Consider the following 21,669-nt stretch of genomic DNA (forward strand, 5'->3'; position numbering starts at 1 on the left):
CCACACCTGGGGCTGCTACTGCATTACCTATTGGGCTATTCTGTCACCCTAAGAACTACTTATCTGCTCCAAGGCTGCTACTCTATCAACCCAGGATTATGGAGCTGCTACTCTGCACCTGGAGAGCTGCTGTTATCAACTCCAGAGAGGTTATTCTACTACTCCCCAGCCTAATCTATCAGTCCTTGGGCTACCTGATCAGCCCCCAGACTATTCTATTAGCTATTAGGCTATTATGCCACCATAAATCTCTTGTAACCATGAAAATGTGGGTTTCCAAGACTGTGAATTGCCAAAACTGTAAAGGTTTCAGCCAAACTGTAAAGATAATTTTTAGTGTCTTGATTTAAATAAAAAATAAGTGGTTGCCATGGGAAAATTCCAAATATGAAAATAACCAAGTCAGCTGGGTTTTATGGAGATTTTAATTAATATAAATGAAGGAATTAAAGGAAAAGAGATGGAGGAAAAAAAAAGAAAAATAGTAGAAAGGGCCTGGCCTGAGCCTTAAGGGAGACTAATCAGTTTTTATAACTCACCACAAGATCATCTAGTCCTTCACTGAAATCCTCAACTCCTGAACTTAGTTCAGAGACCCTCCTCTGAACTCCTGACCTCCTCCAATTCAGCTTCCAAACTGAACTCAAATTGTAACTGAATTCAATTGCCCTGAACTTGTTCTTTCCCTTCCTTTTAAAGAGATTTTTCTCTTATGTCACCTCCCCTAAATTTTCACATCTACCAATCATAGTAGACACTTTTCCCAGGACTTTCCATTAGTTCTCACCTTCTCTGGGTAGACTAAAACTTCACACCTCTTTTGTTAAGCTTGCCTTTTGTAAGTTGCTTGACCTTTTAGTGATTAATTTAACCTTTATAGATACTTAGCACCCTTTTGTATTAGATCTAAAAATAGACCACCTAGCTTAGGTTTTTTGCTTCACTCTAAGTATAAGTTGGGGACTTTTCATTGTTCAATCAGGAATTTACAACTTTATCTTCCCCTAAGGCACTGTCTGAGCAGGGTGGAGTAATTTTAAAGTTCTCAATACATTCCTGACCAAGTACCTCCATTGTAGAGAATGGGGAATAACTTAACCAAATCTTCTAAGGTACAGTTTGAGCAATTTTAAGATTCACACTCTTCAAATAAAATTTTTCTGGATTGAACAGAGTTTGAGTCTCCCCATTCTTGAGGTGAGATCCTGCTACAAACTTGGGTGTGTTCGTCCCACAACAGTAGCAGTAGTCACCATCATCATTCCTGTCCACCCCCTCCATGGGTTTATCATATTTATGCAAATGACATCCAGACATTTCTACATAGGTGTCTTAAGCTCATCATGCTCAAAACAATTCATCATCTTTTCCCCCAAACCTTCCTTTCTTCCAAACTTTTGCTTTTCTGTCAAAGGTGCTTTCATCCCTTCCATTTCCCCAGCTTTATAATCTTGTCATCATTCAGGACTCCTCACTTCTTCTCATGCCATGTATCGAATTAGTTGTTAAATTTGCCATTTCTACCTTCACAACATTTGAATCCATCTATATCTCTCCATTTATTTATACAGCTGCCACCTTAGGCCCTCATCACCTCAACTATATTGGTGAAACATTTTCATCTGGGCTTCCTGTTGAATCTCTCAGTATTCCAGTCCATTCTACACACTGCTTGCCAAAGTAATTTTCTTTTAAAAAAAAAAGCCTAAACAAGACCCTAACCTTCTGTCTTACTTTCAGTTCTAAGACAGACAAGTGGCAAAGGCTAGGCAAATGGAGTTAAGTGACTTTCCCAGGGTCACATAGCTAGGAAGTGAATTCAAATTTGAAAACAAGACCTATCTCTAGCCCTGGCTCTCATCCAACTGAGTCACCTAGCTGCCTCTCCCCTATTCAGTTCTAATGGCTTCCTTCTGCTAGGATAAAATCCCACATAAGCTGGCTCTAATTTATCTCTACAGTTTCACTGGATGTCTCCTTTTGTACTCTATGATTCTGTCAAATTCATCTTTTCTTTATTCTTCACTCAGGACATTCCATTTCTCTCTCTCCTCCCCACTTTGCCTTTACACTGGCCATCCCACACACCTAAAATGAATTCTCTTCTCTCTCTCCGTCTCCCTCTCCCTCTCCCTCTCCCTCTCCCTCTCCCTCTCTCTCTCTCTCCTCTCTCCCTCTCTCTCTCTCTCTCTCTCTCTCTCTCTCTCTCTCTCTCTCTCTCTCTCTCTCTCTCTCTCTCTCTCTCTCTCTCTCTCTCTCTCTCTCTCTCTCTCTCTCTCTCTCTCTCTCTCTCTCTCTCTCTCCCTTAATTTCTTCCCTCTATTGTAAATAAACTACCCTAAAAAGTCATTCTGACTTGAGTAATTCATTGGGATTTAGTAATTAAATCCCCTGCGACCAACTCTTAAATATTCAGTCCAACCATAATTTTTACCTCTCACACCCAGGACTTCCCATCTCTGGGCCTGGCTCTCAATCCACTGAACCACCAGCTACCCCTCTGTAATCTTATTTTTCTATTCTTTAAATAAGGAAATGGAGTGTTCTGGGAGGACTGGCACCTCTGGTGTGAGGGCTTGCCAAAGCACATGGGGAGGACATGAAAGGGATATGGGACCCCACCCCCACTGGTTTGTTTAGACCATTAAATCCAAGATCTGGGACACTCATGATCCGTCTGTTTGATTTCCAGAGACATTTTCTGCTGCTGTCAGCTCCCCCCTTCTTAGGCCTTTTGGAATCATGTTGGTACTCCAAGCAGTTTCTCTGATGTCTGCTTTTCCCAGTAGAGGTCACTAGTAACACCTTTTCCTAAAACTGCTGGAAAAAGAAATCTTAATACAATTTAATGCAGCCACTAAAATGCCGCATTGCCAATAGGAAGGTCATACATTGAGAGTGAATTCAGACCTCTGGATTCTGATCTCATTAACCCTAAAGGATCCCTTTAGAGTTAGCTTCTCGGTTAAAAGAGAGAGAGAGAGACAGAGACAGAGACAGAGACACAGAGAGAGAGACAGAGAGACAGAGAGAGAGAAAGAGACAGAGAGACAGAGACAGAGAGAGAGAGAGACAGAGAGAGAGAGGGAGGGAGACAGAGACAGAGAGAGAGACAGAGAGAGAGAGGGAGGGAGACAGAGACAGAGAGACAGAAAGAGATATCTATCCCCGATTTCTACAACTTAGGACTAAAATACCCTCAATGGCTTTGGGTTACCAGAAACAACCACATCTATACAAGCAAATACATTTCCCTACAAAGTCACCTGATCTTCCTCCACAAAAAGGTTTCTCTTACGATTCTTTGTTCACATGATTAACTACAACCGTCTCATCCCCCCTCGGAGAACGAGATTCTGCTAAGGATCTTGGCGTGTACAAAAGCCATAAATGCCGAGCCAGCCTGCTTGCTTCTGTGCCCAAACTCGGTGGCTGCTGAAATACATTTTCACCCCTTTAGAATAACAATCCTTGAGACGGGGTTCACAGAAAGCTAAGCCAGATCACCCCCCACTGCATGAAGTAAGTCCTCAATAGCCAGGTGTCGACTAGGCTCAACCAAATGAAACAGAACAGCCCCCCCCCCCCCCTTCTTGGGTCTTCTTCCAGGCCTCTGGGCCCTGAACACACCCAAGTGCTGCTCTTACAACAAATGACAAGGCCTAAGGAGAATTCACCATCACTTAGAGACAACAAAGGCAGACCACAAATCAATTTTCTCTAAGATAAATAGTTGCTGCAAATTCTTAAATAAGACAAGATATTTCTGATGTCTTATTCAATAGTCTTTTTTTTTTAAGCTCTTATCACCTTCCGTCTTGGAGTCAATACTGTGTATTGCTTCTAAGACAGAAGAAAGGGAAGAGCTGCGCAATGGGGGTTAAGTGACTTGCCCAGGGTCACACAGCTAGGGAGTGGCTGAGGGCAGATTTGAACCCAGGACCTCTCATCTCTGGACCTGGCTCTCCATCCACTGAGCCACCCAGCTGCCCCCCCCCCTTCATAATTTATAGACAGATCTACAGTTCTAGAAAGAGCTCTCCAAGATCAGCCCCCCCCACCCCCACTTCCCTCTAGCCGAAGAGCGGCTGTCCTGGAGAAAAGGAGGATTTCCGAAGGCTGTTGGGAATTTTAAGCAAACAAGGAGACTTGAGCCTTGAATGAAATCCTGGGTTATTTGACGGGAACACGTGGTTTTGTCACTTTCATCGAGTAATGAAGTCACTTGGGAAATGCCCGCCTGCGTCAGAACGAGATTTAAAGTCGGGATGAGAGTTCCGCCGGCGCTTCAGCGAAGACAACCCTGGGAAGGGGCTGCTGCTGACTCGTCCTCAAATGAACGTCTAATGCATTTCCTTTAGAGGCCACTTCCCAACCCAACAGCCTCCAGCTGAGCGAGAAACCCGGCTTCTAGCCTTCGGGCTGGACCCACTTTACCCAATTTCTTCCTGCCAGGCCCAACATTTGAATTTAGCCAGACCGAGCCCCTGCCCAAATGGCCTCCGGCAGCGTCGTCGTAGCGTTGCCTCAGCTGTGGGGCCGGGCGGCCCGCGGGGTGGGGGATGGGGGGGTGGGGGTGTCTCTGCTGTGGCACAGAGACCTCAGCCCAGCCAGGGCATTTCCCCAGGGAGGAAGCCGAGTGGCTTGGAAAATGGCCCAGACCCACCCCTAACTGGGCCCTTTGCTGAATCCATGCATCCCCCAGAATGGCAAATAAAAGTATTGATGATGATGATTTACAGGGAGTTCTTCAATAAAATTATAACCCAATAACAAGGGGGGGGGGTGAAGGGAGGGGAACACCCTCTGGGGACTGCAGTCCATGCGGCAGCACACATGCGCAGTGTGGCACTGCGGGAACCTTTTCCAAAATACGCAGTACCCCCCCCTTTGGGGCACGATGCCACTAATGGCGGTCTGCCGCAGACCAGGCGTCAGGGCTGTGATGCATTGTGGGAATGGCTCTTCTGGTCTTGGACTTAAAGTCCGCAGAGGCGGGGGCGGAGTGCTAGCTCGCATGCGCACTGCCACCCCGCTGCGGCAAAGGCAGAGACAACCCAGTCGGAAGGCGGGGGCGGAGAGGGGCGCAGTGCCCAGTGCGCATGTGCAGGGTCTCTCCCGCATAGCCTTGGGCACGTCCCAGAGAGCAGGGTCTGCTGTCAAGGGTACGTGGAAGGACCAGTGTGGGAGTGGGCTCCCGGTCAGGCTGGGGTCTGCGAGAGAGTGAGTGAGTGAGTGAGTGAGTGAGTGAGTGAGTGAGTGGGGCAGAGCAGGTGTGGGTGCGGGGTAAGAGGAGGAGAGAAGGGGAGGTGAGGGGACGCTTCCCCCCCAACCCCCCAGTGCTCTGCTCCTCTCAGGGAATCCTCTTGTGTTCCCACTTTTCAAATGGGGGAAGAATCGGACTGAAGGAGCCACAGGTAGTCTCTTTGGGACCCGAGGGGGCGGGGGGGACGGGGGTGCCAATGATCCTGTCTTTGAGCCCCCAGGTATCCCCGGGTCCCTCACAGGATCCAATGGGGACAAGAAAGGCCGCCCGGCGGGCGGCCAAAGGCCGTGCAGCGAAGACCAAGGAGGACCCCAGCCGGAGGCTCCGGAGGAAAGGTGAGCAGGGGGCAGTGGGGGGCTGCAGCTGTCAGGTCCGAGAGGTGCCACTGTAGGGAGCCATCATCCCGCCCGGGAGGGGGATGGGCAGGGGAGCCTCCACAACAGGATGGGGGGGGGCTGTCATTGCTTAGGAATGGACTGTCACTGCACTGCGGGTCCATCATGGGGTCCTCCAGGGCAGGGGTCCGCAAGGGCGTTAGCGGCAGGGTCTGGGGGGTCACCACGTCACTGAGAGGGTTGGCCGGGGCAGGGTGAGTCCTCGGCAGAAAGCGAGGTACTGGGGAAATCGGCCCCCCAAAAACAGCCAAGGTGGAGGATGGGAGGACCGCAGAGGGGGTGGCTACCGCCCACGGCTGCAGGGGTCCGCACTGCAGAGGTTCCATAATGCGGGTCCGCCTAGTCCGCACAGCGGGGTCCGCCGCAGTCCCTGCCGCAGTCCCTGCCGCAGTCCCCCTCCCTCCCACCAAGGCTCACTGCAGCTGCATTAATTAACCCCTTGCTGGGTGCCTGCCGCCTGCGCATGCGTTGGGAGCATACAGCCCCCCCCCCCCACACACCTCAGGCAGAGGCTGGGGACTCCGCTAGGGGGCAGCCGAGGAACAGGGCGGACCCTGACTTCTCTCTCCTTCTCCAGGGGAGCCCCCTCCAGACAAGAGGAGGAAGGTGGAGGAGCCGGGGACTTCGGGGCCTCCCCCAGACCCGTCTCAGGTGAGGGCACCCGCGGGCGCCCCATGTCCCTCCCGCGTAGGGACCTTTGGTGGCTGATCGCGGACCGCAGCCCCGGGGGTCCTCAGCCAGAGCCTCTCCGTGGCCCCAAGAAAGGGCAAGTTATGCCTTTGAACTCCGCTCAGGAAGACCCTTCCTGGGCTTTAGTGACTTGCCCAGGGTCACACTGCCCTACTCCATGTTGGCACCCGGGTCCTCCCGACGGGTCCTGTTTAGTTGAAAACATTGGACTGCGACAGCCTTGGAGCCCTTCCCACCCAGACCCCGCGAGCCATACAGGGGGGCGGGAGGGGAGGATCAGGGAGAAGCGAGGCCCCCTCTGGGGCCTCATTTCCGCCGGGCAAGGCTGCCTTGGAGCGGGCGGTCTTTGCCCCCCAGGACTGACCCACGGACGAGGGCGGGGCGGCGGGCGGGAGCGTCCAAGTTGGATCCTGTAATTATGGAAAGGAGCGAAGCAAATAGCAAGGATGAACCTGAAGGAGCAGTAGGGAAGGGAGGGGAGAAAAGCCTGCTGGGAGAGGAGGAGCCTCGGGGCTGGGCACAGCGGGGCCTGGCAGCCCCACCGGACCCGCGAGAGTCCAGAAGAGCTGGTCTAATTCTCCGCAAAGGGGGATATGGGGGGCCCTTCAGAAAGGGGAGCCAAGACTGACCCGTTACTGAACACTGGGCAGAGGAGGGGCGGCGGGGCACCGTCTAAGCCCCCCAGACACCCCATTGGTTTTGTAGTCAGGTTGTATGGCGGAGAGAATTGCGGGAGAGCAGAGGGCCGGCAAGGCTGGGCTTCAGCCCTCCCACCACTAGAGGGAGCTGCAGAAAAACTAGGTTACGAACCTCCCCAGTGCTGGCAGGAGGGGGGGCGGGTTCTGGGTGGAAACGAAGAAGGCACCCACAGGAGGGACCTCATCCCAAAGCATCCCAGATAAAATAGAGTATCGGAGCAAGTATCCAGCTCATCATTCAGCACCATGTCTGGGCTATATTGTGAACATTAAAGTAAATGGGGCAGCCAAGTGGCTCAGTGGAGATAGAGGTCCTGGGTTCAAAATTGGCCTCAGACACTTCCTGGCTGTGTGACCTTGGAAGAGTCACTTAACCCCTCTTCCTAGCCCTCACCACTCTTCTGCCTTGGAACCAATACTTAGTATTGATTCCAAGATGGAAGGTAAGATTTTTTTTTTAAAAAGAAGAAAAAAGAAAATTAAAGTAAACTGAGATAATGGTCGGGCATGATCAGCCGATTAGTGAGGCTAACAGTAATCAATCAGTCCAGTCCCTGGCCTCTCGCTGACCACAAGGTGGGGCTCAGCAGGCTTACTATATTTTGGGGGAGCCTGAAAGCACATAGCACAGTGTGGGCCTGGCCATGGGGTTACGGCTCCCGGACTTGCCCCTCATTTCACAGGCAGGCCAGGAGGGAAGGAGACAGTTTAACTTGTTAGGCTTAAACATATCTGGGAAGGGGAGGGTTAAAAAAATCAGCCCAGCGTACAATCAGTCACTGTCCCTTGTTAGGAACTTCAGGTAATGAATTGTTTTCCATAGTTTATGCTCTCATAATCTGGGGTGACAGGTTACCCTTGTCTCTACCACCTCGAGGCATCGGGGACCTGTGGCCAACGATTTCCACTAGTGCCTGGCAGGGGTCAAGCTTGTCCCCATTGCGGGAGGGCAATAAAGAGAAATGAATATTTGTACTTCAGGTGGACACAGACTGGGGGTTGTACATGGCATCTTTTGGGGCTCACCGGGGTAAGGGCGAGCGAGGAGAACAAGGGCCCCACTTCCAAGTCGGGCAAAACCCTTGGAGCAGGGACCCCCTGGTGAAGCATGAATGTGTTTGCTTCAGGCCTCAGTGACATTCCAGGACGTGGCAGTGAACTTCAGCCGGGATGAGTGGAAGCGCCTGAACGAGGCCCAGCGGGCCCTGTACAAGGAGGTGATGCTCGAGAACTACCAGAACATGGTCTCCCTCGGTAAGCGCCGCTGCCCCTCGGGGAGGTGGGGGAGGGGTGTGTGTGTCTGAAAACCAAAACTGACGGATGGGGCAGGAGGCCCCGAGACCACCTCAACCAATCAGGAAACGTTGCGCAGGCACCGCCGATGTGCCAGGCTCTGTGCCGAGTTCTGGGGCTAGAAAAGAAAGAAAAGGCAGTCCCTGTTCTCAAGCCTGGAGCTTACAATCTATTGGGGGAGACAACAGGCAAACAAATGGATACTGAGCCTGCTTTATACAAGAGAAATAGGAAAGAATTAACAGATGGAAGGTACTTCGAAATTAAGAGGGGTTGTGACAGGCTTCCTGGAGGAAGTGGCATTTGGTTTTTTTTCTACTTAGCTAAGTTTTATTCATCACTGGTTGTGTGTAAGCCACAAATCCATGCCCGTGGCTCCAGACCGATTGATTCTTCAGTACTGCTTCACTCACTCTTAAGGCCTAGCCAAAGGCCATTAAAAAAAAAAAATTAAGCACCTACTGAATGCCAGAATTGTGATAGGTGCTGGGGATACAAATATAAAAGTAACAGGCCTGGACCTCAAGGAACTTGCTTTTTCCCTACTCTCCACTTTAAAAAATTCTTTCAATATTTTATTTTTCTCTCAATTATAGGTAAAAACAATTTTAAGTTTTCTAAAATTTTGAGTTCCAAATTCTTTCCTTCCCTTCCCCCCTTTCTGATAATGGTAAGCCATTGGCAGTGGATAGAGATTATACATATGATGGCACAGCAAACATTTCCATAGTGGTCACATTGTAGATGTCTCATATAAAAAAAAAAAAGAACCTGCACAAAGAAAATAAAGTGCCAAGAGTCTGCTTTGATGTGTGTTCATGCTCCATCAGTTCCCTCTCTGGACGTGGAAAGCATTTTCATCGTGTGTCCTTTGCAATTGTCTTAGATCTTTGGATCGCTAACAATAGCTACGTCACGCAGAGTCGTTATTGTACCGTATTGCTGTTTCTGTGTACGATTTTCTTCTGGCTTTGCTCACTTCACTCGGCACCACTTTAAGTTAGTCCTTCCAGGTTTTCTTGAAATCATCCTGCTCGCCATTTTTTAATATTTCTTCTTTATTATAATAAATTTTTATTTTTTCCCGATTACATGTCAATACAATTTCTTAATGTTCATTTTCTGATATTTTGCAATCCATGTTCTCTCTCTCTCCCTCCCCACCGAGCCCCGCCCCCAAGAAGGCAGGTCATGTGATAGAGGCCTTACATATGCCATCCTAGAATACATTTTCATGCTTGTCATGTGTGGAAGAAGACTCATTGCTGACACTAGGCAAAAATTCGCTGAGGAAATAAAGTCAAGAATGGTGTGTCTCAATTTACATTTGGACTCAGTCTGTTCCTTCTGTGTTGGTGGATGTCCATTTTTGTATGAGACTCCGGATCCTTGCCTTGCTGATAACAACCAAGCCCTTCATAGTTGATCATCATCCATTATTGCTGTTACTGTGGACAACATTCTCCTGGCTCGGCTCACTTCACTTTGCATCAGTTTGTAGAAGTCATTCGGGTGTTTCTGTGATCATCTTGTTTGTCTTTCCTTATGGCACAATAGTATTCCATTACAAGCACATTCCACAACTAGTTCAGCCATTCCCCAGTTGATGGGCATCCCTTCAGTTTCCGGTTCTTTGCCTCCACAACAAGAGCTGCTATAAATATTTTTGTACAGGTAGGTTCTTTCCCCTCTTTAAACTCTTTGGATACAGACTCAGTAATGAGATTGCTGGGTCAAAGGGTATGCACAGTTTTATGGCCCTTTGAGCCTGGTTTCATATTCTTCAGGATGGTTACATCAGTTCACAGCTCCACCAACAGTGTATCAGTGTTCCAATTTTTCCACACCTCATCTAACATTTATCATTTTACCTTTTTGTCATATTAGCCAGTCTGATAGGCATGAGGAGGTACCTCAGAGTTGTTTTAATTTGCATTTCTCTAATCAATAATTATTTATGCTATTTTTTAATAGGACTAAAGATAGTTTTCATTTCTTCATCTGAAAATTGCTTATTCATATCATTTGATCATTTGGGAAATGTGTTGTATTCCTATAAATTTGACTCCATTCTCTATATTTGAGAAATGAAGCCTTTGTCAGAGACACTTGCTATAATGATTTTTTCCCAGTTTGTGGTTTGCCTTTTAATCTTGGTGGCATTGATTTTGTTTGTGCAGAAACTTTTAAATTTGATGTAGTCAAAGTAATTCATTTTATATCTCCTAATGTTCTCTTTGTCTTGTTTTAACTTAAATTCTTCCCTCATCCATAGGTCTGACAGGTAAGCGATCTTGTGCTCCCCTAATTTGTTTATTGTATACCCCTTTATTTCTAATGATGTGTCCATATTGACTTTACCTTGGTATATGGCCTGAAGTGTTGGTCTATGCATAATTTCTGCCAGACTCTTTTCCAGTTTTCCCCAACAGTTTTTTGTCAAATTGTAAGTTCTTCTAAAAGCTTAGCTCTTTGGGTTTGTCAAACACAATATTACTGTGGTCATTTACCACTGGGTATTGAGTGCCAAATCTATTCCATTGGTCCTCCACTCTATAGATTAGCCAGTACCAGATGCCACTTTAGAACATCGTTTAAATATACATATATAAATAATATAGCTTTGGTATAGCTAATAGTCATCATTTCTTCTGGCACAATAGTATTCCACTGCACTCATATACCCAAACTCGTTGAGCCATTCTCCGATGGATGGGTCCCCTCAATTTCCAATATTTTGCCACCACAAAAAGAGCAGCTATAAATATTTTTGTACAAACAGGTCTCCACTTTTTTTTTAATCTCTGAGGTCTAGACCTTTAGTGGTATTGCTGGATCAAAGGGTATGCAGTGTTTTATAGCCCTTTGAGCAGTTTCAAAATGCCCTCTGGAATGGTTGTCTCAGTTCACAACCATCAAAAATGCCCAAATTATGTCCCAATTTTCCTACATCCACTCGTACATTTTCCCTCAGAATTATTTTAATTTGCATTTACCCAATCGAGAGCATTTTTTATATGACTGTAGATAGCTCTGATTTCTGTCTGAAAACAACCTGTTTAACCATTTTATCAATTAGAGAATGACTAGTTGAGAAATGAGGCTTCTTGCTATAACAATTTCCCCACCTTTTTGCTTTCCTTCTTATATGGGATGCATTCATTTTACCTGTGCAAAACTTACAATTTAGTGTAACCAAAATGGCCCATTTTATATTTCCTAAAGCCTTCTGTCTCGTGTTTTGCCAAAAATTCTCCCCTTCTTCATAGATCTGGCAGGTTAGCGATTCCACGTTGCCCCAATTTGCTTATGGTGTCAGCCTTTATCTCTAAGTCATAAGCCATGCTTGACCTTAGCTTGGTATATGGTCTAAGTTGTTGGCCTCGGCCTCATTTCTTCCTGTGTTCTCCAGTTTTCCCAGCAGTATTTGTCAGGTAGTGGGTTCTTGACCTAAAAGCTTGGCTCTACCACTGATCCACCACTCCATCTCTTAGCCAGGACCAGGGTCTTGTTGCTGATTACTGTGTGGTACCCTTTGAGGTCTGGTACAGGTAGGAGGAGGTGAGATTTCAGTTGGGACTTAAAGGAAGCCAGAGAGGGCAGCGGTTGTGTTGGAGGAGAGCAGCCGGGACAAATGCCCAGAGAAGGGATGTTTTATTCATGGAACAGCCAGGAGAGGAGGCTGGGGCCATTGAGGAGTGAGGTTAAAAAGATTGGAACTAAAATGCAAATGTTAGCAGAGATTACAGCAATATGCCTCGAGCATCCTTCTCTAGGACTAGATGGGATTGATACCCGGAATGTAGGGCTGGTTCAGTATTAGGAAAGCCATCAGCATAATTGACCATATCAATAACAAAGCCAACACAAATCATACAATCATCTCGATAGAGGCAGAAAAATCTTTAGACAAAATAAATTCCTACCTAAAAATACTAGGAAATGGGAATCAGTGGATCTTTCCTTAAAATCACAAGGAATCTTTACCTAAAACCTATAGCTATACAATAAGAGAAGAAAAAAACCAGAAGGAATAAGAACAGGCAACAAAGAAACCAAGTTATTGCTCATTGCAAATACTATGATGGTATGCTTAGAGAATCCTAGGAAATCACCAGAAAACTAGTGGAAATAATTCTCAATAAAGCCCTACAAATCATTGGCTTTTCCATATATTGCCAACAAAATCCAGCAAGAAGAGACAGACATTCCATTTAAAATAACTGCAGACAATATAAAATACTTTGGGGGTCTATCTGCCCCTTTGGAATTATATAAACTATATGAACACAATTACAAAACATGATTTACGTAAATAAAGTCAGATCTAAACAACTGGAGAAATATCCATTGCTCATGGGTAGGCCAAGCCAATATAACGAAAATGGCAATTCAACCTAAATTCATTTACTTAGTCAGGGCCATACAAATCAAATGAGCAAAAAAGTTTTACAGACCCAGAAAAAAATAGCAAAATTCATCTAGAAGAACAAAAGGTCGAGGCTATCAAGAGAATCAATGATGTTTGTCAGATCTGCTCTTGTCTACTGACTGTCTCTCTTATGGCTCCAATTGCCTGTTAGATAATTTGTATTGGACATCTGCCACACAACCCGTCCAAAATCTAAGTCATTACTTCTTCCCGAAACCCTCCAAATGCCTCCATCCTTCTGACAGGCCCCTTGACTCCCACCTCAGCTGTCATCCACACCTCATTCACTCTCATCTCCCATCAGCCAACCTTGCCAAGTCTTGTTGATTTTACCTTCATGACCTCTCCAATGGGGCAACGAGGTGGCGCAGTGATTAGAACTCTGGGCCTGAAGTCAGGAAGACTCATCTCCTTGAGTTCAAATCTGGCCTTAGACACTTAGTAGTGACCCTGGGTAAGTCACTTCACCCTGCTTGCCTCAGTTTCCTCCTCTGTAGAACAAGCTGGAGAAGGAAATAAATGGCAAACTATCTGCGTGACTTTGAACAAGTCACTTTATTCTGTCTCAGTTTCCTCCTCTTTAAAATGAGTTGGAGAAGGAATCTGCCAAGAAGACTCCAAATGGAGTCCCAGAGAGTCAGGCACAACTGAATAGACCAAATAAAATTTCTAGTATCTCCCCCACCCCCATCCTGTCTCAACAGGCTTCTTGTTGGTTCTCCCACCACAGATCTCTTCTGGTTTGCCCTCCACTGAGATGTCTAAGGGATCCTCCTGAAATAGTTGGGATCCAAAGCCTTCATGACCAGCCCCCTCCCACACACATTCGCACACAAGATCCAGGGCAAGCAGGGAGGCCCCTTATTGCTGCTATTGTTCAAGATTGTTCTAGATGGCTAGCAGTAACACATAGAGAGGAAAGAAATGGAAGGAATCGGCACAGAGGATGAAGAAAGTCGCCATCCCTCTTTGAAGAGGACACGATGGCATATTAGAGAATCCGCTAAAAATAGACGAAATGTTTAGCCAAATTGCAGAATATAGAATAAGCCCACCTAAATCATCAGCCTTTCAACATATTACCTACAAAATCCAGCGTGAAGGCATAGAAAAAGAAACTGTATTTAAGTTAACTATAAATCATATAAAATACTCAGGAGCTGTAAGAGGGCAATTACAGAACACTTTTCACACAAATAAAATCAGATCTAAACAATTGGAAAAGTATTAATCCTTAGGATAAGCAGAGCCAATACAGTAATATAATAAAGCAACAATTCGACCTAAATTGATCTCCTTAATCAATGCCAATCAAACCGCCCCCAAATTATTTTCTAGAGTTGAGAAAATGATGAAATCTGGAAGAGCAAAAGGCCAAGAATATCAAAGAAATCTAAAAAAAAAAAGTGAAGTAACTGACCTAATAATAGGGGATCTCAAACCATGGCTGAACCGAAATCATCTAAACAGTCTGGTCCTGGCTGAAAAATGGAGCGGATCATGATAGTGTTCGATAAACCCAGTGAGCCAAGCTGGGGACACGAATTCACTCTGACCAAAACTGCTGGGAACACCGGAAAACAGTAGGGCAGAGGCTGGGGCTAGAAAGCCACGTGCCAAAATAAGCTCCCCAGGAGACGTTAATGTAGCCGGAAAGGGTGGTGCCATAAGGAAAGGGGGAGCATGAACTCGTTTCCTGTCGGATCTCTGGATAAAGGAAGAATTTGGGGCCAAACAAGCGCTAGAGAACAGTATGACATGTAAAAGGGGATCATTTCCGTTCTATTGAGTGTAAAAGGTTTTGTAGCAACAAAATCAATGCAGCCAAGATGAGGAGGGAAGCAGAAAGCCCGGGAAGGTTTTTCCCCAATGATTTCTCGTGAAGACCTCCTTTCTCAGGTGGATGGAGAACGGCGTCAACCTTGCAAAAAGAGAAGTCGTTCTCCAGCGGATAAATGGGCCAAGGATGAAGCAAAAGCGATCCCTAGTCAGGCAGTGGGCCAAGTGGCTTTCCCAGGGTCATGCCGCCAGGCAGTATCTGAGGCTTCCTGGTCTGGTCTGGCTCTCTGCCCCAAAATGAGGAAAATGCAGATGAAAGCAGAGCGGAGGTAGCAGCTGCCTCTGTCCAAAAGGGGGAGACCTGGAGATCGGGGCACTAACGGGGGGGGGGGGGAATTGGAGACTGAAGCTGTGTTTCCATCCTGGCCACGGTGCCTTGGCTAGGTCTGCACTACGTCCCGGAGAGTTTACAAAGGAGAAAAGGCCCGAGAGGCCCTGAAACATTCCAGCAGCTTTTTCTGGGGGAGCAAAGAAGTGCGCGAAGGGCTGTTGGCCAGCTGGGGGGGGGCACTGCAGAACCCTTGGCCAGACGGCCCGAAGAGGTGGAGGAGCTAATAGGGGAGGCACTTCCTGTGGGTGCCCATTGAGATCTGATGGCTCCGGGTCCCCCAGAGGGGCATTTGAAAAAACGTTCAAAATTGTTTTTACCTATAATTGGGGAAAATAAAACATTAAAGTCTGGGAAGGGAGGCGGGGCCAGATGGAGGTGCTGTAGGAGTAGGGAGTCACTGGTCTGGCTGTGCTGATGGAAAATCATTTGAGTGACTAGATGGGGGGGCTCTGCCTCCAGGCGGGCCGGAAGGGATGAAGGGGGCGGAGCCGAGAGGCTCCATCCGGGCGCCATCTTGGATAAGTCCTCCCCTGGGCCGAGGCTGGCACCTTCTCCATAACAGGAAATGCTGAGGGAGTGGGGCGCTGTGCTTTAGACTTCAGGGTTTAAGATGCTGGTCTGGAAGGGCAGGGCAGGGCGCCGAGGAGGTCCGAAAGAGTCCCGGATCTGGGGTGGCCTGGCCCTAACAGCGCTTTCCTCGAGCTGCTGAGGCTGTCTCGCTGTGGCAGGAAGGAATGGGGGAGGGGGGCTCCAGGTCCCAGAGTCTTGCTCAGGGCGTCAGGAATCCGAGCTCCAGCCCTTCCCCCTCTTCTTTGAAGCCACGGAGGGGCCTCATCTATGGCCAGTGCTTCAGGGCTCAGTGGGCATAGAGTCCGGCCTGGAGACCGGAAGTCCCGGGTTCAAATCTGGCCTCAGGTGTGCCCCCAGTTGTCCGGCCCTTACCTTCTGCCCAGAGCCAGTCCTTGGCGAGGATCCCGGGACTGCTGGGACTAATCTTACTCCCAGACAGCCCCAGGCGCAGACCTTTCCTGGCCGGGTGCCCGGGACTCAGCCTGCCTTCTCTCCCCATGCAGGACTCCCCGTGTCCGAAGAGGAAGTGAAGGTCCTGTTTGAGAGGGCAGAAGCCCCCCGGAGGTCAAAGAGACGCGCATCCGGTACCCTGACTCCAGGTGAGTGCCGAGGCTGGCGGCCGCTGCCCTGAGCTCTTGGGTGTTTTCAAATCATTTACCGGCTAGGCAGCTGCTAAACCCTGGTTTGTGACTGAGGCCTGGCATTCCGGCAGGCCGGAGGCCTCGTGGCGACGTTCATGCCCTTTCCTTTGGATGGTTCCAACCCTTTCCCAGCATTGTTGGGCCAGTCATGCTTCCACGCAGGTCACGCGTGGGCCTCGCTCGCTGCACTGGTACTTTGGGGTTTCTGCCAGTTTTCAGGGTTCATTCAGTGCTTGGGCTGAGGCTGAGGAGAAGCAGGAGAAACCGGTGCTGTGGCAGGACACAGGGTAGGGCAGCTGGATGGACAGAGAGCAAGGCCTGGCCAGGAGGTCCTGGGTTCCAGTGCGGTGACCGTCGCCTTGAGCACTGCATCCACGGGAGGTGATGGGAGGTGATTTCTGGGCAAGGCGCCCGCTGTTGGGGGTCAAAAGAAACCCTGGAAAAGGCTGGAGGGGAACTGGATCTTCTTTTGAAGCTCTTCCCCATGAGCGTCATTCCGAGGCAGGAGACGAGGTGAGGGGGGAAGTGACTGGCCCAGGGTCACCCAGCTAGGAAACCAGGACCTCCGCACTCCAGGCTCAGCTCCGTCTGCCAAGCTCCTGGGTGCGCCTTTGGCTTCTTTGGCCTGGAAATGGGGGGACACAGAAGGAAGATCTTGGTGGAGCCCAGGCTAAACCCTGCCCTGCGCCTTTGTCGCTGATCCCATTCCGGTCAGCCACAGATGGCCTCAGGGCATGGGCAGGACACACAGACCTGGCGTCCCTGGACGGGGAGGCTGGGGAGGCTGGGGAGGAAGCGGCCATCTCCTGAAGTAGGCTGCTGCCTCGGCGTTTTGGGGGAGTCTTTTCTGGCCGGGGAGATGTTGGAGGGCACTCAGGGAGGGCAGCAGACCGCAGAGGCTCCAGGTTCCAGGAGGGAAGGCTGAGGTCCAAAACTCCGTGAGGTTGTCCAGGAGCTGGGCGGAGTCTTAGCCAGTGTTGCTGGGAGCTTTGGGGTGAATCCCCTTTCTGGACAGGCTGCCCATTGCCAGAATGTGAGACTCCCAAATGAGCTCAGAAATAAAGAGGAATGCATTCATTTGGAAGCCCTGTGGAGGGGGGGAGGGGAATCAGGAATGATGTCTTTCATGGGGGCGGGTATGAGGGAGGATTAGAGTAGGTACTGGAGTGCTTGTTAGTGGAAGAGCCAGGGCAGTGATGGCAAACCTTTTAGTGAACGAGTGCCAGGCCCCGCCCACATCCAACCCTAGACTGAGGGCTCCCTTCCCCTACCAGAGAGGTAGGAAGCGCTCCCATTGGAGTGGGAGGGTGCCTGGAAATGAGGAATGTCCTCAGGGAAAGGGGGGGGAACCCTTCCCAACCCCGCCTCCTGTGTGTTCTCATTGGCTGCTGGGCACAGGGCTGGGGAGGGCAGCAGCTCCATAGAGTTCCTCTGCCTTTCTAGTAGTGAACTCTGAGGGGAAGGGTGCCATCTTTGGCACCTGTGGCAGAGGGTGGCCATTGCTGATCTAGGGGGAGTCCAGGGTAAGAAGGGGGAGCTCCTCTCAGGAAGCAGAAAGGAATTCCTTTTTGACCCAGAACACTGGAGTTTGGGGTGGGCACCGGACCAGTGGGAGGTCCTCCGTTCCAGAGTGGCCTCAGACATTTCCCAGCCTCCCTGGGACTAGTCACTTCACCCCCCTTTACCCACCCTCACCCTTCTGCTTCAAGTTGATTTTAGGATAGAAGGTGAGACTGAAGGCCAGTGACTTAATTGGGGGTGCATATGGGGTGGGCTAAAGATGTGAGAAGCTTGAGGAGATAGTTCTGGTTCTGGTTCTCTCTAGGTCAGTCCATACGGTTTTCTGTTTTCCCTGAAATCATCCCTTTCATCATGTCTGACCTGTGCAGTAATACCCAGTGCTGTTTGTGGGGAATCCCTTGTTCCTCCTTTCTGTGAGGGGGGAGGAGCCGCCTCCAAGTGTCTTTAAACCCTCCCGGCTCCTTCGGTCTAATGGGACCATTTCACAGGCCCACAATAGCGCCTTCATGGGCAGTTTTCTAGAGTCAAACTTCACTTGTCATTTTCCTTTATGTGTATCTTTGCCAGTCCAATAAGTGGAACCGCAGAATCACTTGAGTTTTTAATGTACAAAATTAGATGGTTTGTATCATGGGCAAATATTCTCATATTGTTTTATTCTTATGTAAAATTCCTTTTGCCAGAGTTACATTTAATTTAGTTCATACAACTTTATTTAGCCATTTTCTAATTGTTAGACACATGGTTTATTTCCAAGTTTTTCCTATTTTAAATAGCATTTTTATGACCAATTTTGCAGAGAAAAACCTTTTCTCCATAGTTCTTAGGGTATATAGTTCTTCATTTAAGAAAATTTTACATATAATAACAAATTTCCGAATAAGTTTTCCAAAGTCATGTGATCCAAATTGGCTCTTCTTCTTCCCTCCCCTCCCCGAGCTGGTAAGCAATTCAGTCTGGGTTAGCCATGTATGATCACACAATACCTATTCCATATTATTCATTTTTGTAAGTGAGTAATCTAATAGAGCCCCAAACCCCAAATCCTTTACCCAAATAAACACGTAATAAATCATATGTTTTCATCTGTATTCCTCCTCCAACAGTCCTTTCTCTGGATGTTGAGAACATTCTTTCCCATAAATTCCTCAGGATTGTCCTGGGTCATTGCACTATTGCTAGTAGCGAAGTCAGTTACATTTGATTGTGCCACAATGTATCCATCTCTGTGTACAATGTTCTCCTGGTTCTGCTCATTTCACTCTGCATCAATTCCTAGAGGTCTTTCCAGTTCACGTGGAATCCCACCAGTTCATCATTCCTTTGAGCACAATAGTATTCCATCACCAACATATACCACAATTTGTTCAGCCATTCACAAATTGAAGGGCATCCGCTCATTTTCCAGTTTTTTGCCACCACAAAGAGCACAGCTATAAATAATTTTGTATAAGTAAATTCTTTCCCATTTTTATCATCTCTTTGGGGTACAAACTCAGCAGTGCTATGGCTGGATCAAAGGGCAGACATTCTTTTGGCACCCTTTGGGCATAGTTCCAAATTGCACTCCAGCATAGTTGGATTCATTCACAAATTCACCAGCAGTGAATTAAGGTCTCAATTTTGCAACATCCCCTCCAACATTTATTATTTTCCTTTACTGTCATATCGGCCAATTTGCTAGATGTGAGGTGATGCCTCAGAGTTGCTTTAATTTGCATTTCTCTAATTAGGAGTGATTTAGAACATTTTTTCAGATGATTGTTGATAGCTTTGATTTCTTTATCTGAAAACTGCCTATTTATGTCCTTTGACCATTTATCAATTGGGGAATGATTTGGATTCTTATAAATTTGATTTATATTTTTATGTAATACATAGTATATATAATATATAAAATTCTTTATGTATTTGAGAAATGAGACCTTTATCAAAGAAATTTGTTATACATTTTTTTCCCCAGTTTGTTTTTTCCTTCCTAATCTTGGTGCATTGGCTTTGTACAAAACCCTTTTTAATTTAATATAATCAAACTTATTCATTTTACATCTTATAATGTTCTCTATCTCTTATTTGGTCATAAATTCTTCCCTTCTTCATAGGTCTGGCAGGTAGACTATTCTTTGTTCCTCTAATGTACTTATACTATCACCCTTTATGTCTAAATCATATTCCTATTTTGAACTTGTCTTGGTTGTGAGATACTGATCTAAACTTAATTTTTACTATTCTGTGTCCTAATTTTCCCACAGTTTTTGCAAATTTTGTTCTTATCATTTAATTTGTCAGTTTTGTTCTTCTCCCCAAAGCTGGTGTTTTATCAAACTCTAGCTTACTGAGGTCATTTACGCCTAATCTGTTCCATTGATCCACTCTTCTATTTCTTAGTCAGTACTAGATTGTTTTGATGATTATGGCTTTGTAGTACAGTTTACTATAGTACACTGCTTTATAGTATAGTTTAAAGTCCAGTACTGCTGGGCCACCCTCCTTCACATTTTTTTCCATTAATTCCCTTGATATTCTTGATCTTTTGTTCTTCCAGATGAATTTTGTTATTATTTTTCTAGTTCTTTAAAATAAGTTTTAGTAGTTTGATTGGTATGGCACTGAATAAATTAATTTAGGTAGAATTGTAATTTTTTTTATGTTAGCTCAGCCTAACCATGAACAATTAATATTCTTCCATTTGTTTAGATCTAACTTTATTTGTGTGAAAAGTGTTTTGTAATTGTGTTCATATAATCCCTGCATTTGTCTTGGCAAATAGATTCCCAAGTATTTTATATTACCTGGAGTAATTTTAAATGGAATTTCTCTTTCTACTTAGGTTATAGTCTTTTTTTTTTTAAACCCTTACCTTCCGTCTTGGAGTCAATACTGTGTATTGGCTCCAAGGCAGAAGAGTGGTAAGGGCTAGGCAATGGGGGTCAAGTGACTTGCCCAGGGTCACACATCTGGGAAGTGTCTGAGGCCAGATTTGAACCTAGGACCTCCCATCTCTAGGCCTAGCTCTCAATCCACTGAGCTACCTAGCTGCCCCTTTAGGTTATATTCTTAACCAGTAGTGTTGAACTGAAGTAGAAACAAATCTCAGGGCAGCATATTGAATTAGGAAATTAAAAAAATTAACATATGCTATATCATACTGTATTTTTATTTATTAAATTAAACATTTCCTAGTTATGGCACTTGGGAGTCTGCAAGTTTGACACTGCTGCCCTTAATTGCACTATCAGGAAACTCAAAGGTGTAAATTGTTCTCTTTCATTCCAAAAATACTGCATTATTTTATAGCTCTTACAACTGGTCTAATAGTGTCTATTTTATCACTCTTCCAGCATTAAATTTTATAATCCTTTAATAGGATTTGTTACATTTCAGAGTTATTTTCATTTGAATTTTTATGATTATTTGATAATTTGAACAGTTTTTCTTGTGATGTCTGCTAGTTTGTATTCTTTAAATTTTTTTTCTTACCTTTTTTGGTTAACAATAGCTCTTTTTCCAATATTTCTTATCACTCTCTTAACCAGTGAACCATTCCTTGTATGAACAAAAAAGACATTAAAAAAATAAGTTTCCACAAAAGTGCCCCAACCATCAGTTGATCCTGACAGTTCTATGGATACAGTATTATACACCCAGAATCCCTCACCATTACAGGAAGAGAACATTAATTTTCTAATTTCTTCAGTCAGACTTGGATATCATTATTATATGTGCATGTATTTATAGGTGTACACACACACAAAAACTATAGTGTATATATATATATACACAAAGAATCACAAAATGCACCCACAAAACATGTACATGCACAGAATTTTTATGTTAATATATGTGGGCATAGACACGGATATTATGTGTATGTGTTTCCATATACATACCCACATATACCCCCTCCCAAATTACACATATTTTAGATGTGTGTGTTATTACTTCACTCTGCATCAGGTCATATAAATCTCTTAATATTTCTCGGAATTTCTC

At 46.4% G+C, this 21,669-nt stretch overlaps 1 protein-coding gene across 3 annotated transcripts in view; it reads left to right on the forward strand.

Annotated features, from left to right (window-relative positions):
* Positions 1 to 5,021: 5,021 nt before the first annotated feature.
* Positions 5,022 to 21,669, forward strand: part of LOC100023387 (zinc finger protein 850-like) — a 29,400-nt gene continuing 12,752 nt past the window's right edge. Inside the window, exons 1-5 of one of the 3 annotated variants that reach the window (XM_056820006.1) lie at positions 5,022 to 5,165; positions 5,487 to 5,601; positions 6,239 to 6,312; positions 8,177 to 8,303; positions 16,018 to 16,113. In XM_056820006.1, the coding sequence (XP_056675984.1) occupies positions 5,514 to 5,601; positions 6,239 to 6,312; positions 8,177 to 8,303; positions 16,018 to 16,113 (385 nt within the window). In that variant the 5' untranslated portion in view covers positions 5,022 to 5,165; positions 5,487 to 5,513. Of the gene's footprint in view, positions 5,602 to 6,238; positions 6,313 to 8,176; positions 8,304 to 14,964; positions 15,860 to 16,017; positions 16,114 to 21,669 lie in introns of those variants that run through there. The other 2 variants (XM_007485890.3, XM_056820007.1) reach the window with 2 other exon arrangements.

Source organism: Monodelphis domestica, chromosome 2 (assembly GCF_027887165.1).
Source record: "Monodelphis domestica isolate mMonDom1 chromosome 2, mMonDom1.pri, whole genome shotgun sequence".
Taxonomy (NCBI): Eukaryota; Metazoa; Chordata; class Mammalia; order Didelphimorphia; family Didelphidae; genus Monodelphis; species Monodelphis domestica.